General features: G+C 38.3%; 1 protein-coding gene across 3 annotated transcripts in view; it reads left to right on the forward strand.

Annotated features, from left to right (window-relative positions):
- AGGF1 (angiogenic factor with G-patch and FHA domains 1) overlaps nt 1–13,115 on the forward strand; it is a 47,117-nt gene extending 34,002 nt beyond the window's left edge. Inside the window, exons 11-16 of one of the 3 annotated variants that reach the window (XR_009539503.1) lie at nt 921–1,003; nt 4,123–4,250; nt 6,367–6,466; nt 7,721–7,923; nt 9,215–9,382; nt 9,615–11,048. Coding sequence is in view for 1 of the 3 variants with exons in the window: in XM_060143149.1 (XP_059999132.1) it covers nt 921–1,003; nt 4,123–4,250; nt 6,367–6,466; nt 7,721–7,921 (512 nt within the window). In the remaining 2 variants the exon portion in view is untranslated. Of the gene's footprint in view, nt 1–920; nt 1,004–4,122; nt 4,251–6,366; nt 6,467–7,720; nt 9,383–9,614; nt 11,050–12,900 lie in introns of those variants that run through there. The other 2 variants (XR_009539504.1, XM_060143149.1) reach the window with 2 other exon arrangements.
- Nucleotides 13,116–18,826: the final 5,711 nt, after the last annotated feature.

An 18,826-nucleotide genomic window follows, 5' to 3' on the forward strand; every position in this document is an offset into this window, starting at 1 on the left:
GTAGTTGGTTTTTCTGTGTAGTAATTTGTACCATTACAGCATTAGGTTACTTTATGACCAGGAATGATAATCATTAGCTCTGTTTTTGCTAATCCAGTCTATAGGCTTTTGAAGCAGCACTGCAGTGGTAGCTAAATGTACTTCAAAGGAGTAATTGTGACATAAATAGAGATTGGTTTCCCTTTAACATCTGTTTACTGATATAAAAAGTCATCCACAGTTAAACTCTGATGTAAAATAGTAACATAGAAAATAATAGGCCAAGGTATTAAGATTTATTTGTTGATATATTTGCTTTCCTACTTATAGTTTGTTTGATATATTATCTGTGTATATACCATTACTTTCTATAATAAATAATATTGTAAAATGTTACTATCTTGTTTAAAACCCACTCATCTAAGGCTTTAAAAATTGAAAGATCCTTTTAACTAGTAAGTAATTTTTTTCACATCGTTTGTTTCCTTTAAATACCAACTATACACGTTCATTATGTATTTTTTGTTTTCTCATACTACCTTATGAAAATGAGTATGGCACGTTACATAGTAACGTGAATCTTGGGTTCTGTTATTTTTCTTTTGCACAAGCTTATGTTCCTTTGGAAAACTCACAATATTTCTGCATTTGGATTTCTGTTACAGTAACCATATTGAAAAATTAAGATGTGCAGTGTTTCTTTCAGTATCTAAAACATTCCTATAATCTTTCGAGTTTTGGTTTACTTTCCAAGTAGATTTAATTACCAAAATGCTGAAAGGACATCATCACAACCTAAGATCCTTTTATATTAATTTATTTGAACTTTTTATTAATCTGCAGATGGGATACTAGTACTATTAGTTTTTCATTATTAAATAAACAGTATTATATTTAGTGTTTTTTTTTTTCTTTAAACCAAACTCAATTTTTCCTTTTAGTTGGTCCAACTCTAAGTAAGGAGGAAAAAGAGCTGGAAAGGAGAAAAGAATTAAAGAAAATACGAGTAAAATATGGTTTGCAGGTAAGGGAGTTAAATATTGTTACATGTGTTAAACTGTGCATCTGGTTTTGTATAAAACTGCCTGTAGATAAGCATAGTCCATTTTTATATATAAAAAGAGAGCTATTTAGAATGATTCTGAGATTTATGTAGTTCCTGTTAGTTTTTTACTGTTTACCTCAACAACTGTTGAGGTTGGAGTAGGAAAGTGATGATAATACCCTATATTGGAATAACCATTTCTGGTTTTTAAAAAACTTGCATTAAAATGATACCCTCGAAAAACACAGTTGGAGGACTAATACTGCCTGATTTCAAGACTTATTATAAACTACAGCAATAAAAACAGTATAGTACTGGCAAAAAGATAAATATGTTGATGGAACAGAATAATGAGTCCAGAAATAGACCCATATAGATACATAGATAAATGTGTATATGTGTGTGCGTGTGTGTGTGTGTATGATTTTCAACAAAGGCATGAAGGCGATTTGGTGGAAAGAGGATGGTCTTTTTTCAACAGTCAGTGCTGGAACAATTAGATAGCCATATACAACAACAATAACCTTGATCCCCACCTCATAACATATAAAAATGAACTCAAAATGGACTATACATATAAATTTAAACTTCTAGAAGCAAACCTTAAAAAAAAAGTCAAAGATTTTTTAAGGTATCTAACACTAAAAGCACTATCCATAAAAGCACAAATTGTACTTCCTCCAAAACTTCTGTTCTTCCAAAGACACGATTAAGAGAATGAAAAGGTAAGCCACAGACTGGGAAAAATATTCGCAAATCATATATCTGATAAAAGTCATGTATCTTATACCTAGAGTATATAAAGAACTCTGAAAACTCAATAAGGGAAAACAACTTAATTTAAAAATCAGCAAAAGATTTGAATAGACACTTCACCAAAGCAGGTGGCAAATACACACATGAAAAGATGTTCAGTATTATTAGTCATTGGGGAATTGCAATTTAAAACCAATTAAAAAGACTGACCATACTAAGTGTTGGTGGGCATGTGGAGGAACGGGAACTCTCATACACTGCTGGTGAAAATATAAATGGTGTGATTGCTTTGGAGAAGAGTTTAGTACTTTGTCAAAAAGTTAAATGTACACCTACTGTATTATTCACCATTCTATTTCAAAGTATTTCATTTCTATCCAAGAGAAATGAAAGCATATGTTCATACAAACACTAGTGAGCAAATGGTCACAGCAGCTTTTTTTCTAAAAGCCAAAAACTGGAAAAAACTCATCTGTCCATCATTAATGGATAAACAAACTGTGTTAAATCTATATGGTCAAACACTCTAGCAATAAAAAAGCATAAGCTATTGATACAGATTACAACATGGATGAATCTCAAAATGATTGTGCTGAGTGAAAGAGCCAGACAAAAAGAGTACAGTTGACCGTTGTAAAACCCGGGGATTAAGTGTGCTGACTCTCACCTTGGTTGAAAAATCTGCATATAGCTGGTACTCAGCCCTCTATGTCCACAGTTCCTGTATACCTGGGGTTCTGCATCCACAGATTCAACCACTTGCAGATCGTGTAATACTGTAGTATTTAGTGCTGAAAAAAAATCTATGTATAAGTGGATCCACGAAGTTCAAACCCATGTTGTTGAAAGATCAATTCAACATGCTATATACTTCAATTCTATAAAATTCTAGGAAAGCAAACCTAATGTATCATGGCAGAAAGATCAGTGGTTGCCTGGCTACAGGAGAAGATGCACAGGGAGAGGGGCTGGAAGGATAGATTACAAAGAAGGACGAGGATACTTTTGTGGGAGATGAATATGTTTATTATCTTAATTGTGATGGTTCCATAAGTGTATACGAATCTCAAAAGTAACTGTACACTTTATGTGTAATTTATTGTATGTTAATTATACCTCAGTAAGGCAGTTTAAAAAAATTACCATTTAATCCTATAAGTAGACCAGAAAACTAATTAATATTGCCATTTTACATTAGAGAAACTAGAGCTGGTCACCTACCTACTAAACGACAGAGCTAGATATAGGATCTAGGTCTTAAGTGTATTTGTCCAGTGTTTTTTACACTTTATGAACAAGTCAGAAAAGATGCTGCCAAAATAACATATTTTTATGCAGAATTATATTTTTTGTTACTGTTGTACTAAGGGAGAGAAATCATAATAGAAAAAAATGTTAAGAGGTTAATTTGGGAGGAAAATAGAAGATATATAAGGAGAGAATAAAATGTTTTTTCAAAAATTTTAACTTAATTTCTACATCATTTTCTGGGGGGAATACCCATTAGGGTTGGTGGTCTGTATTTTTCTGTTTTGAAAGCAAAATTAAGTAAAAACTTCTGTGGTACTTTCCTTGCATTGCTCTAGCAGTCTGTAGCATCTTTTTGGATGAATGTTGTACTTTTTATGTAAAGATTAGCAAATAGCAACAAAGGGGAAGAGGAGCCTTTGAAACCCCAAGCTGAATTGCCTGTCTCTTTTGTGCCACTGCCATATCTTGTGTATACCTTAATTGTCGAACCAGTCATACTGTAACATGCTGAAGACTGTGTGTGTCTGCACTTTAGGATTATAAATTTCTTTGCATTCTGTCACCTAGCATAGGGCATAACTTACTCTTTACTTAGAAAATATTTGTGGAGTGACTGATTAATCATGTAATGAAGCTGTATTGAAGCAAAAAGCTATTATTATTGCCAGGGTAAAAGAGCATTTATTTCCTTTTATCTATTTTTTAAAGACTTTCTACATTTTTCCCTTCTAAGGAACAGTATCAAAATATTTTAGGTCCTTTGGAACTTTCAGTTCCTTAGAGAAAAGGAGAAGTAGATTCTTTTCCCCAGCCCCAGGGGTTCTCCATATTTTTTTGAATACTGGTAGTTCATATGAGAATATGAGTACACAGCATTGATTCAAAATATACTATATTTTCACTATATTAAAGGGGATAGAATAGAAATATTCAATAATGTAATTGTCTTAATTTGTATATCTTAATTTATATCATGGCTTATTTAATGGAGACCACATTGAACCATATTTGCTAAGCAAGGCAGATATACAGACATTATATTTTTATTTATTAGTTTTGTTTTCCTCAATGAATATTTCATGTTTATGAAGAATACAGACTACGAAGATGAAAAGGCTTTGAAGAATCCAAAATATAAAGATAGAGCTGGAAAACGTAGGGAGCAGATTGGAAGTGAAGGAACTTTCCAAAGAGATGATGCTCCTGCATCTGTTCATTCGTAAGTATTAAATTTTAATTGCTTGAAACAGTCTTTGTACCATAATCAGATTCATAGGGTGATGTGATTTATAGGGCTATATAATCTGATAGGTAGCCTTTTAAAGGAATAATATAGATCAAGATGGAAACTCTACATCTGTTTACATTTTCCTCTAATATTGGTATTGCGTTATTCCCTAGAAAATTACTGATCATATATGTAAGTATACATACAGATTTATCACATACAAACTTAAACACACATATATATGCATAGCTAACATTGTAGCCACACAATTGAGTGACCATACTTTTATATATTAGATATTTAGGAGGCTGGGCTAGTAAGAAATTGGTATGGACTGATACTTTTAATAGTTATTTCAGAACTCAACTGCTTCTGTTCTTGACCCTGAAATACTATTTTTCTTACTGTTTTTTTTTTGCGGGGGGGGGCTGCGTCGCGTCTTAGTTGTGGCACGCGGGATCTTAGTTGTGACACGTGGGATCTTTCTTGCAGGGCGCGGGCTTCTTTCTAGTTGTGGCGCCTGGGCTTAGTTGCCCCGTAGCATGTGGGATCTTAGTTCCCTGACCAGGGATGGAACCCGCATCCCCTGCATTGGAAGGTGGATTCTTAACCACTGGACCACCAGGGGAGTCCCTTACTTTTTTTTTTTTTTTTTTTTTTTGCGGTACGCGGGCCTCTCATTGTTGTGGTCTCTCCCGTTGCGGAGCACAGGCTCCGGACGCGCAGGCTCAGCGGCCATGGTTCATGGGCCCAGCCGCTCCGCAGCATGTGGGATCTTCCTGGACCGGGGCACAAACCTGTGTCCCCTGCATCGGCAGGCGGACTCTCAACCACTGTGCCACCAGGGAAGCCCCCTTACTTATTTTTGATTCAGTTCGTTTCTCTTGGTAAACTAGCATTGATAAACATGAAAAATGTAATTTTGAAGCCTACAAATTGATTATATTTCTGCATTTAATCATATATTAGCTACATTTTGTTTCTCAGAATATAAATTCTAGGTTTAGTTAACATTTAAATCTTTCATGTAGAACTAACATTTAGTTACTAAATTTTGACTTATTATCATTTTATTGATTCTAAGATATACTACTTGGATAGAATTTTACAGTTACATGTGACAGCAGTTTTTTCTTAATGGTACGTAGACTAACAGTGCATCTTAGAATTTATGGAGTCACATTTTATGAGGTATAGCATTTTAAATTAGATATGCTAAGCAACATGACAAATATACTTTAAGGTTTAATATTTTTGAAATAATTGCTGGAGAATATGAAGATTGCATTACAGTTAAATTAGAAGACAGAAATGAAAAATGAAATCCATTGGTCTGACATTGCTTGGGTTATTGTTATTGAAGAGCTAATTTACATATTTTGTAGAACTGAAAAGACAATGTGATAGAACATAAAATTAAAATACCCTTAAATTATCAGACCATAAAATCATAAAACAAAATGCAAATAGTTAATGAGAGGTTTAGTTTTGTTTTAACTTTTTTTGTTGATGTTAAATTCACAAATGTAAGTATCAATATCAGTGATACATCATAAGATTAACACATTGCAGAATACATGTCCTGGTCAAGAAATAGAAAATTATCAGTAACCGCAGAAACCTACCCTCCTAGTGTCCCCTCTTAATCACTATTCCTCTCTCCTCCCCAAAGGTAACTATTCTACTGACTTCACCAGCATCAGATTAATTTCACGTATTTTTTAACTTTAAATAAATGGAATAATTTAGTATTTATTTTGTGTCTATATTCTTTTTGTTCAGCATTACTTTGTTATGTTCGGTACGTTTTATTTTCATTGCCATATAATATTCTCTTGTATGAATATGCCACAGTTTATCCACTTTACCACTGATGGACATCTGGATTGTTTCTGATTTGTGGTTATTGTTAGATTTGACTGCAAAACACTCCCTTTTCTGTTAAGTAGTATATGTAGGAGTAGAATTTGTGTATCTTCAACTTTATTAGGTAATGCCCAGTAGTTTCTAAAGGAGTCGTACCAGTTATTTTTAATTCATGAATTTATTATAAATGTGACTTAAATGGTCTTTTAGAAGTCAACTCTCATCTTACTTTTCTCTAAAGTGAAATTACTGATAGCAATAAAGGTCGGAAGATGTTGGAAAAGATGGGTTGGAAAAAAGGAGAGGGCCTAGGGAAGGACGGTGGAGGAATGAAAACTCCGGTAAGACTTGAGATTTCTTTCATTCTTTATTCTTGTAATGGATATATTTACTGTACTTACTATATGCCAGGTGTTGCCTTAAGTGCTAGGAGTATTGTAGCAAGCAAAAAGAGACATAATTACTACCTTTATGGCAATCACAGTTACCAAATATATGTGTTTATGATGTGTTTTGTTTTGTTTTTAAAGTTCTTAGGAAGGCTCTTAGAGTTTTTTCCTTCATCAGACTAGGATAGTGAATGTTATTTCCTGAGCCAGAAGTTCTTCTGTGTCTTTTATTTTTAATGACTTCTTCACTGTGCCTTGTCCTAACATGCAAGAGCAATCACAGTGTTACTTTACGAACAGGCAGACTCTGTACTAGCTGGAGAATCTGTTTTAGGTTCAAGATTCAGAGCATGTAACAAGCAATAGAGAGAATCATGTCTGGAAAACAATACAGTGGTTTAATTCTATAGTCCCATGGTTCATCAGAGGTTCAGATTCTCTTTCACAAAAACCTTACAAAGTAGTAATATGATCAAAGAACTTTCTTGATAATTAGTTGGTACCTGAAGAAATAATGGGTGCATCAGTGTGAGTTTAATGTAAATTTTCTCATTTCATTGAGGTACAGTGGGATGAACATGGGTTTAGTAGTCAGGTTAGAATATGTGTTCTATTACTAGCTGTGCGACTTAGGGCAAGTTTGGATTTCAGTTTTCATATGTAAAAATGGGGATAACGAGAACTCTTTCAGGGATGTCTGAACATAAAGCCCCTAGGATGGTGCCTGAAATATATTAGGCACTCAGTAACTGGTGGCTTGTAATGGTTCTCAAAATAATGCGAAGTCCTCCCCTCCTTTTATGAAAATAAACAAGTTCTCTTTTTATGACTCCTAATGTTTAACTTACCTGTTCACTTACTTAGGTGAGGCTTGGACTGTAGGTTTAAATACATCCATTGCTTTTACTTCTCGTTAGAGTAGATGACAGATTGATTCTGCAGCATCTCAGTGAAATTTGGTGATTGCTGTTTAAGGAGCATTCTGTTTTCTGTAGAGTCAACTGTACTTATTGACAAGCAAGACAGTGTATAATCATGTATAATCATGTATTTATTCCTGTATGTATTTGATGCATTTGACAGTTTTTTCTTATGCATCAATCTTTTCTAATTCAAAGAATTATAGTTAAAGTACCAAATTGGATATAGCAGATTTCAGTGTGTTTAGATACTACAGTAAGTTCTCTTCTTAACTTTTGGTAACAGATCCAGCTTCAACTTCGGCGAACACATGCAGGCTTGGGGACAGGCAAGCCATCTTCAGTTGAAGATGTTCACCTTCTCCAAAACAAGAGCAAAAAGAACTGGGAGAAAGCACGAGAGAGGTTTGCTGAAAACTTCCCCGAAACTAAATCTCAGAAAGATGCACCAGGGACTGTGCCTTGGGTCAAAGGGACTGTAGAGTGAAGGTCAGTCATAGAACACAAAAGCTTTTTTATAGAATTTGGAAACTCTTGTTTAATTGCAGAAATTTTCTCTCCAGAAGAGTCAGTGGCATGAGGGAACCGTGTCACAATTTACCCCCTCTTGATTCAGAAATGTGTAATAAAGTGTGGTTTGCCGTTTTGGTTTTTTTTTTTTTTTTTTTCCGGTACGTGGGCCTCTCACTGTTGTGGCCTCTCCCATTGCGGAGCACAGGCTCTGGATGTGCAGGCTCAGCGGCCATGGCTCACGGGCCCAGCCGCTCCGCCGCATGTGGGACCCTCCCAGACTGGGGCACGAACCCGCGTCCCCTGCATCGGCAGGCGGACTCTCAACCACTGCGCCACCAGGGAAGCCCTGGTTTGCAGTTTTTAAAAAACATTTTTAAAAACTAATAAATAGTGACTGAATCAAGTTATGCTATGAGTGGACTAAAGTTCACAGGGCACAGATGAGCTTATCAAGCTTTGTTACTTTATTTTGTCATTTGCAAGACCCATAGAAGTAACTAGCCATATAAGCAAAATTCATGTAACCACTAGCTTAAATGTACATTTGTCCTTGTCTCCTTATATTCTCCATTATTGTACGATGCATAACAAAAGAAACATCGAAAGTTTATAAAAACAATTCTGACTATATACATCCTTGTTTATGCCCTTTAGGACCTAGGTAGAAAATGTTGAGAAAATATGGGTAGTGGTGTATAAATGTTATTATATTTGAAATAACCCAAGTAATATTATTGAAGAACTAATGAACAGCTGACATGTTGTAGCAAATCAGTCTCATTGTTTTCTTCTGTGAAGAATCTGTTGATTTGTACTATATATTAAGCATTTACCTTTGGTTTGTTTCATAGCTGAAATACTTAGGTATGAACAGTTGAGTACAGTATTGAATTATTCAGTGTGCTGGCATTTGTAGTTTTGATAAATCCCATTGCTGGCAATGGAGTTGTGCCAGAAAAATCTGATTTCTACTGCAGAAGGGTTACCTAGCCAAGGCCTCAAACTCAAGATACTTATTGAAAACGTCTTCAAATGCAATGGAAAACATTATAACATCAAAAAGAATGATTCATTGAACCAATAATTTAAACATACTGGTCTGCTTTGAACTCATGACCAGCCAGAATTTTCCTCTGTAAATTGGCAGCACAGTAATGAAAGGATACCCTCAGATTTTCGGAGACTGCAGTGCAGCTTTCTGAGTGCAGGTGTCACCGCTCTGCCCGTTAACACTGTTCTTTTCCTTTCTGTTCAACTTTTCTCTCAGCTTTTTGCTGGGAAATCAATGCTGGAACTGATCTTTTCTCATCATGAATATAAGCTATATAGCTCCTTCATCTACTATAAGGAAATGTCTTCAAGATATAGAAATAGGAAAGGAAAATTCTGGAAAAAAGTATGCAGTGGGGAAGATAATTCAAAAAGAAAGCTACCTGTTGGAGTTTCTAGTCTTTTTTTTTTTTTTTTTTTTTTTGCGGTACACGGGCCTCTCTCTCACTGCTGTGGCCTCTCCCATTGCGGAGCACAGGCTCCGGACGCGCAGGCCCAGCGGCCATGGCTCACGGGCCCAGCCGCTCCGCGGCATGTGGGATCTTCCCAGACCGGGGCACGAACTCGTGTCCCCTGCATTGGCAGGTGGACTCTCAACCACTGCGCCACCAGGGAAGCCCGGAGTTTCTAGTCTTAATGTACAGGGTACTTAGGAAGAAAGGGCGGTGTGGAAAGAAAAATAAATATATTACTAAAGATGAGACATATGACCAAACAATTGTCAAGTTATTAAAGGCCTAAGATGGGAAAAACAGAGGTCCTATAATTCTAAAAATCTAGATTAAGTATTTTTCTGTATCCTTTTTGGCCACCTACATACCCTAACACATACACATATATGTACATTAGACTTGGAGGCACTAGGAGTGTCCTGCATTATTTTCTCTAAAGTAGAAAAATTACTCATCTAAATGTGGTTCTGGTGCCGGTGCCCTACATATAGGTAACAATATAGGACCCTCAGAGTAAACTTGCTTCTGGTAGATCTCAACTCATTGGGTTAGTATCCAACTGTCTATGTAATATTTCCCATTTTTACTATTAGATTGTGGAAAACTTTTTCATTGTTTTCTTTTGTTAAGAAAATGGAAACTTGAAAATGGTGATAAAAATTGAAATATATGTGATATTTGCTTTATTAAAACCCTTTGCAGATCTAAAGTCTCAGGGCTATACTATACTGGTTAAAGCACTGAATAATGTCTGGTTCTATTTCTACCTATGAAATGAGAATATTTAACTCACATGTTTGTCTTGAATAGAAAATGGGAAAATGTATGTAAAAGCACTTTGTAAATTGTAAAAGTAGTACAAATGTGAGCTTCTGTTTGTTTAGAAGCATAAATATGGATTATGTACAATTTGAATTACACATAAAGTTGTTTTGCGTCTAATATTTAAAACTATAGTTTATTCATGCAGTATAAATTTATTAACTTAATAGCCTTTAAGTGTTTAAGTGGAGCTACAAGTTGCTGAATTTTGAGAAATCTAACATATTTTGCCAGAACATGAGAAGCTGGCAAAATTGAGAACGGAAGAAACCATCACCATTACAGTGAAATAACAGAAATTGTTTTCTAGAATTAAATAGCCAGGAAGCACTTTTTCTCAGAAAGGGGGGGGGTTTCTGTCTGTTTTTAAAAGTTTTTACTTCTGATGTTTCACTTACTCTAGTTGTGAACTTATGAAAAGTTATGGTTCACCCAATTCAAACACCTTCCAACTTTTCATGTAAAAGATTATTTCTTAATTTGGCACATTTTCAAGGGGCAGGCAAAAGAAATAGAAATTTCCAACAAGGAGAGATTGTATACAAAGGCCTTCCTTAACGAGTTGCAGGAAAGAGGGGTGTGCTTGGCAGGGAGCCAGAAAGGCGTTTCTAGACCTAGCATCCAAAAGTGTTCTCAAGAACAGCTGAAAGTATTTCCCCATTGTGGTGTTCTAAGTGTGCTTCTTATTTTTGTAGGGCATCACTTATATCTCTGCCTTGACTCTTTGATCTAAAACATTTCCTTTTACTTTTTCAGGCTTAAAGTGGAAATACATTTGGATTCTTTAAAATGAGTCACTGTTTACGTGTGTGTCTGTGTATCAGGGCCCAGGCTTTCTCTTTGCCTTTCTGCTTTACTCTTCTTAGTGCTGGCTTATGGCATTGTGTTGCAAAATGACTTTTGGAACCCCAGTCATCATAGTCATGTCCAAAACAGAAGAAAGGGGAAAGAGCAGTCAGTATTCCTGTTAGTTCTCTTTTATCAGGAAAGCAAAAGCTTACTCAGAAACTCTCACAACAGACTTCTACTTAGGGTTATTAGCCAGAGCCTGATAACATTACTGCAAGGGAAGTTGAAAAGGTAGGCCAACAGGATGGTCTCACTTGCCTTAAGCCAATCATGAACTATCACCTAGGGCAGAACATGTTGCTTGTTGGAACAAAATCAGGTTCAGTGAGCAAGGCAGAGGGCGACAATGGCTACTGAATGGGCAGGTAACTGTCTGCCAGATAACCCAGCTATCCATTAGTGGTGACTTGGGGTGTTGGTTAAATTGTGATGCAGGCCTACTATGTAATACTTTGTAGCCATTCAGATGAGTAAGATAGAACTGTCTATACCATGATAGAGAAGAATATTCTTATTACATTGCTGATTTAAAAAAGCAGATTGGGGCTTCCCTGGTGGTGCAGTGGTTAAGAATCTGCCTGCCAATGCAGGGGTCACGGGTTCAAGCCCTGGTCTGGGAAGATCCCACATGCTGTGCAGCAACTAAGCCCGTGTGCCACAACTACTGAGCCTGCATGCCACATCTACTGAAGCCTGCGTGCCTAGAGCCCGTGCTCTGCAACAAGAGAAGCCACCGCAGTGAGAAGCCCAAGGAGTGAGCAGATTTTTGCTTTTTATCATTTCTATATTTGAACTTTAAAGCAGTAAAAGTGTGTAGTTAACTATGTGTATTCATAGACATTTATAATAAGTAGAAATACAACACCAGGAAGAGTGGAGAGGCATTCAGGGCTCAAGCTCAGGTATCTTCCTCACACTCATATGCCCAGTTTCATTTACCAGCTATACTCCCATGGCTTCCAGGTTGTCTTAGCAGGACACATATCCAACTCAAAGTCACCTTAAATGTAGCTTATCTAAGACTGAACCCAGAGTCTTCTCCAAACCCTGTCTCTTCCAGTTTACTCTCAGCTAGCAGCACCATCTGCCCAGTTATGCAAGCCGAAACCTAGGAGTCGGTCTCTATTTCACTACCACACCCTCTCTCCTCTTTCCCCTGACTTCCAATATAGTGAATCAGTTCACTGTCACTACTCGCCTGGATTATTCTACTGGCTTCCTAACTGGTCTTCCTGCAGCCACTCCTTCCCTCTAGTCCGTCCTCCACACTGCAGACACAGTGTCTTCAAAACTCCTATTTCATCATCTCCTGTTTAAATCGTCCTCATGGCTTTCCATTATTCTGAGGACAGAAAACAAAACCCTAGCCCATAAGTCCCCACCTGGTCTAACCACTGCCAGCCTTTCCCGTCCTGTCTCATATTACCCTCCCACTCGTTCTCTGGGCTCCAGCACTCTGGCCTTTTTTTCAGTTCCTCAGACATGCCATATCCTCTCTCATCCCAGGGCTGCCTATATTTTGTTATGTCTGGAATGCTCTTCCTCTACCCTTTTACCTAGTTAACTCTAGGTAATATCTAATATTCGTTAGATCTCTGCTAATTGATTCTCTGCTAATTGATTCTTCTTCAGGGATGGCTCCCTTGTCTCTCTAATTGTCTTTGGTACATGTTCTTGAAAATCCATATTTGTTTCATTTAGACTACTTATTTGGGTTCACAGCTAAATAGTGTGATTTGTATATTTGTCCGTGTAAGCATGATTTTGTTTTTTCTTGCAACTGCGTTCCTGGCGCCTAGCACCATACACTTACACGCATAGAAGAGGAAGGGCAAGATGGGTTTGGGGAACCACAAGTGGCTTGATATGGATGGAGTTTTATGTGACTGAGGAAATGGAAGGAACTGAAGCTACAAGAGGATGTAAAGCAATGGCTTTCGAGCCATTTTGACCATGATCCACATTAAGAAATACAATTTATATCACAGCTCAGAATGTGAGGGTGTGTGTGTGCATATATAACAGGTTTTATATACCAATACTTAGCCATTAGTTCATGTAATGCACTTTTATTTTTGTTTTCCAAATCAGATTCCAGCCACTAAAGTGATTTCATAATTCACTAATGGGCTGTGCCCTACAGTTAGAAAAAGACTCATCTAAACTTGGTTTTCAAACTGTTTGACAGAACCTGTGACATTGCCTTAGGAGCTACAGGGGTAGGGTGTGTGTGTGTGTGTGTGTGTGTGTGTGTGTGTGTGTGTGGTGTGTGTGTGTGTGTGTGTGTGTGTGTGTGTGTGTGTGTGTGTGTGTGTGTGAGAGAGAGAGAGAGAGAGAGAGAGAGAGCGCCAAACTGGTGACTCCAGTTCTCATGCCATTAACAGAATAGGTCTACATTGATCTGGTTTACAATTCAAGATTCCAAATAGATTTCAAATGAAGAAAGAGTTTCACTGATTAAAGAAGAGGAGGTTGGGGTAGGGAGGAGAACTGAGCCACTTATGTACAGTTGCTCTCACATAATGTGTTAAGAAATTTGGTTCTTATCTCTTTGCAAATGAGGAATTTCTGAAGGATTTTAAGCCCGGAAGGGTCCTCATTAGATTGCTTTATAGCAAAATAACTGGCTGATTGAAGAGAGGCAGAGTGGAGGCTAGCAGACCTCCTTGAGGGCTTGTTCTATCAAATATTTATTATTGAGCATGCAGCAGGGGCTGGGTAGACCTGTGAAGGCAGAGAACTTGTTTGTCTTAGTCACTGCTGGGTCTTCAGTACCTGCCACAGGATTGGATGCTTAGGAGGTGTTCATTAAGCATTTGTTAATAGGGTGGATGGAACACACATTTGTGGTATGTTAGGTACTGTTCTAAGTAAGCACTTAACATATATTATCTTCTTTGTTTCTGCCAGTATTTTATGAATTAGAAAGCTGAGACTTAGGTGTTTATTTTGCTCAAGGCCAAAACGTCTGTGTGACAGAGTGGTAGAGCTGGGGTTTAAGTTTTTATTCTTTTCATCCCAGTGGGATGGTTAAGAGCACTGGCTGAAGAGTCTGACTGACCTGGGTTCAAATCACAGCTCCACCACTCCTCAGCCGAGTGACATTTAAAAATTTATTTAAACCTCTAGCTTAATGTCTTCATGGGGTTGTTGGGAAGTTTAAATGAGAGAAGGCCTGTGTGGCACTGAGCACCGTGCCCAGTGCATAATAAGCCCTCAAATATTAGTGACTGTTAGTGTTATTATGCTGTGCTATCAATACCAAGGGCGTGGGACTTCCTGGTGGCGCAGTGGTTAAGAATCCGCCTGCCAGTGTAGAGGACACAGGTTCGAGCCCTGGTCCAGGGAGATTCCACATGCCACGGAGCAACTAAGCCTGTGTGCCACAACTACTGAGCCTGAGCTCTAGAGCCCACGAGCCACAACTGCTGAGCCCACACGCCACTGCTACTGAAGCCTGTGTGCCTAGAGCCTGTGCTCCGCAACAAGAGAAGCCACCACAATGAAGAGTAGCCCTCGCTCACCGCAACTAGAGAAAGCCTGTGCACAGTAACGAAGACCCAACACAGCCAAAGATAAATAAATTTATTAAAAAGAAAAAAAAAATACCAAGGGCACGGTTGGGAGTAGACTCCTGGAGCAGAGATGGTGGTTATTAGTAGAAGTCAGGGAGGATGACGGTTGAGGCGAGTAAGTGGATGGGTCGACTTCATTCCCTGAGGTGATGATACGTGGACAAGACTGCATCATGAGCTGGGTTTCTTAATGAATATTGGAGAATGAACAGGAGACCGGTAGATGATAGACGGTGAGAAAGGGTAGAAGGTATCATGGGTGACCCTTTGAGGTCATCCTCAAAGAAGGGGTGGATTTTGCATGACTTTGGAAATGAAGCCATTGGAGAAAATGATAGGGAGGTCTCGCAGGTCACCCTGGCTCTCAGTACCCTGTGGGAGCAGGGAAGCTACAGGGAGAACTCGAACAACTAGATTTCAGATACTTTTATATAAGAATAAAAGTTCAGCAGCAATGCATTCCTTCAGCAGGTGGCCTTAATATAGGCCAGGCACTATTCTCAGCACTTGGGATACAGCAGTAAACAAATTGGGCAAGACTTGCTGCAGTCTTGGAGCTTACATTTATTTTTAGATACTATTTGGTAGAATGCAAAGGCCAAGTAGTCACATGAGGGTCTTGATAGTTTCAAAAAAAGTATTAATCCAAAATGGTTTCTGTTCACTTCAAAGTTTTTTCAAAAGCCAAAGTTCTTGGGGTGGAGGGGAAGGGGCAATTTGTTGTTGTTTTTAATGCCTTCAGATCTGTCTCTAAATCAGACCTTTTTAGGGAAATCTTATAAACTCTGCCTTCAAAATATTTTAGTCATGTTTTTAAGGGTTTTGGATATGTGGACAGCAGTAGAACCTTACTGAGGCTGCAGCCCCTCATTTGATTATGTATCTCCTCTAATTACCTGAAATAATAGTAACTCTGCCTGCTCAGACCCTGGGGTTTTGTGGTTCTAAGTCTGAACAATAGAGCACTGAAGTACCAAGAAAAAAAAGCAACATTTATCAGGTTGTTAGAAATTGGAATTGATGGAAGACATTTAAATCAAAAAGTCCCTGGAGGATGAAGAACAGACACACTTGGGGAAGCTAATGTGATGGAGGCAAACAATGTTCCGTGTCTGCTGAGTAAGAATGACTTTCAGAAATTTTTCCAGCTGAAAGCTAGCTTTCCTCATCTCTGTTAAAATGCCCAGAAATTTCCTCATCTACGTTTCATTGCCCAGAAACCATCTACGTTTCATTGCCCAGGGAAAAGTTGGTGGACTATTATTAAATATATTTAAACACGTGACAGTGTGTTACTTAGCTTCCAATTACTAACAGACTTCTGCCAGCTCATTCATCTGCTCATTACTTACCTTGACCAAAGGCCCAGGAGAATATATACTGAAATAATGACGCTTTCATTAGCATTTATTGCTTTTCCTTAAAGCCTTCATTTTAATACTATGAAATCAGATTTTAGAGAATGTCATAATTAAGATTTTCATAAAGAGAAACATCTAGTACTATTTAAATATGTAGTGACTCCCAGGGCTATCTGAATTCATTCACATCATAAACCCACTCAAATGGGCTTTAATTTCTACTACAACTGTGCTCTCTTTACTTAGCCTTAATGTACAACACCTTCAAGGCCAGTTTATGAACCACACACACACAGAATTATCAGTGCTTTATTATAATCACACCTTATTAACAAGAAATGTTAATCTGGTTATATTCATCAGACTGGGCTCTGAGTAACTGGCAGCTCTTTTCAAAAATCAACTTTTCCTGGTAAGATGAATATTTGCCAACCTTAGGGTGTTTTAAAGAATGTGCCAGAAATTCCAAGAGCTACTCTAAAAGAGGAGTTCCAGAAGTGTTTTAAGCATGGAAGCATTTTTGGAAGAACTGTATAGTCTTCAAAGGTGACAACTTTGAAGGCAGAAGTGCTTAAATGGGTAGGTTTTGGTATATTTACTTGTACGATTGGTCAGATTCCTTTGTAGTCACCAGTCACATTGAGTTTGACTGGATTAGCTTATTTGGCAAATCAGGTATGAAATTTATGTTTTGATAGAAAAATAGTTCCATCATGAGGGAAAATGACTTGGCAAACCTTTGTGGCTTATGTGCCTCTCCTCTCGAGAATCGTCCCAGGGTGCTCTTTCTGAAGTCCTTTGGATTGGTTTTGAGCTCCCATTCAGATAAGTAAGAGGAAAAAAAGAAGTTATGGTTATTGAGTTTAAACTATGTCAGAATTTGCCTAAATAGTAATCACTATAACAACTCTGTAAGGTGTGTCTTCTCTCTATATTTTACTGATGAAGAAACTGGATTTCAGAGAGATTGAGCTGGTTGCCAAGGTGACAGCTAACGTAGGTGGTTGGGAGCTTAGATGTTTATTTCCTTTTATTTTTTTATGTTTCAGCATTTTCACTAATCATAACATTTGAGTGTTCTTTTTTTTTTTTTTTGAAAGCTTAGAGTTTAATTCACATCTGACTCCAAAGGCTCTATCAACTCCTCGCGCACACACCCCCAGCCTTCCTAGTCAGCCAGATCCTACTCAGTGCCACAAATTTGTAAATGTTCTCAGAACTCTGGAGGCCTCTGATTTCCCCCCAGAGGGCATTCTTCATCGTCACCTTCTAGGTATCTTTCTCAGAAAAGTCTATGAGGACTCCCTGCACTGGGCAGAGAGGCTGAGTAAAATATTAATACAAGAAGGAAAGATTAGGACCCCCAGTAAAGTGTTGATTCCTGAGGAATAGGGGGTCCCCATCAGGCATGTGCCTTTCTAAACCCCCACCCCCACCCCCCAGACCTGGGTCAGGCAGTATAATGCTGTGATGGGTTGATAATGCCTGTCACCTCCCCGCCTTCCCCAAATGTCTATACCCTAATCCCTGGAAACGCAGTGTTACCTGGCAGGGGAGAATTAAGGTTGCAGATGATATTAGGCTGCTGACCAACTGAACTTAAGGAGAGGGTCCTTTAAATGTGGACAAGGGAGGCAGAGTGATGCCCCGTGAGAAAGACCGGTCCTTGCTGGCCTTGAAGAGGAAGGGGCCACAAGCCAAGGAATGTGGGCAGCCTCTAGAAGCTGGAAAAGGCAAAAAACCAGATTCTCTCCTAGAGCCTCTAGAAAAGAACACAGCCCTGCAAACACCTTGAGATGCATTTCAAGGCTTCTGACCTGCAGAACTATAAGATAATAAAATCTGTGTTGTCTTTAGCCACTAAGTTTGTGGTAATTTGTTACAGCAGCAATAGGAAACTAATAAAGGCCAACCTTGCTTCCTCTGGGAAAGCTGCCTTGCTTACCCTCAGCACCAGAGCTCATGGGTGGGAAGTAGCCAACGTTGACCCAAGTGTCAGCAAACACTCAAGCCATGATACAGAGGTCCTGGCACTGGTAAAGAGGTGAGCCAGAAGAGAGTTGTGGAAGGAGGTCCAACTCTTTGGTCCCAAGTCTGACTGGGAACCACGGATTGAGGTCCAGCCTCCAGTCTGCTACTTATTAAGCTGTGTGGCCTTTACAGGCCATTTCACCTGGTTGAAACGTGGAGCTTCACAGTAAAGCATGGGTGATTATACCTGTCCTGCCAGCAGGTTGTTGTGAAGACACAAAGTATGGTATAGGAGAGCATGCTTATTACCACTGCACACATTTTCAGTTCTAGGTAGTGAATCCCGTAGTTAGTACCTCAGTTCTGTAGAAGTGTGATATACTATTATTATTTTTAATAAACACACATGTGACTTTCAACATTTTCTTCTAAATCTGCAATTAACAAGAAAATCTAAACAGAACAACTGATTCACTCAAAGATTGATGTTTCACAGTATTTTATGTAATCAGCATGTTAGAGCTAAAGGGGACCTTAAGGATCACCTCATCCATCTTCCAGACAAAGGAGCAGATTCAAGTTGTAGAAAGGTAAGAAGATCAAACCTTTAGAAATAGAATTCCCTAATGAGTCCATGGCAGCAAAACAAAACAACAGCTCAGTTTTTATGAATCCCCTCTAAGACATTAAGACATGGACAGCCACTTAAAGTAGAAATTCAGCCCAGACCAAGCCAAGCCCTTCCCTTGTCCAGCCTCCAAGGATGAAAACTTAGGTGCATAAAGGGCCCTAGCTCTTT

The sequence above is a fragment of the Lagenorhynchus albirostris genome, chromosome 3, assembly GCF_949774975.1.
Source record: "Lagenorhynchus albirostris chromosome 3, mLagAlb1.1, whole genome shotgun sequence".
NCBI classification, from domain to species: Eukaryota; Metazoa; Chordata; class Mammalia; order Artiodactyla; family Delphinidae; genus Lagenorhynchus; species Lagenorhynchus albirostris.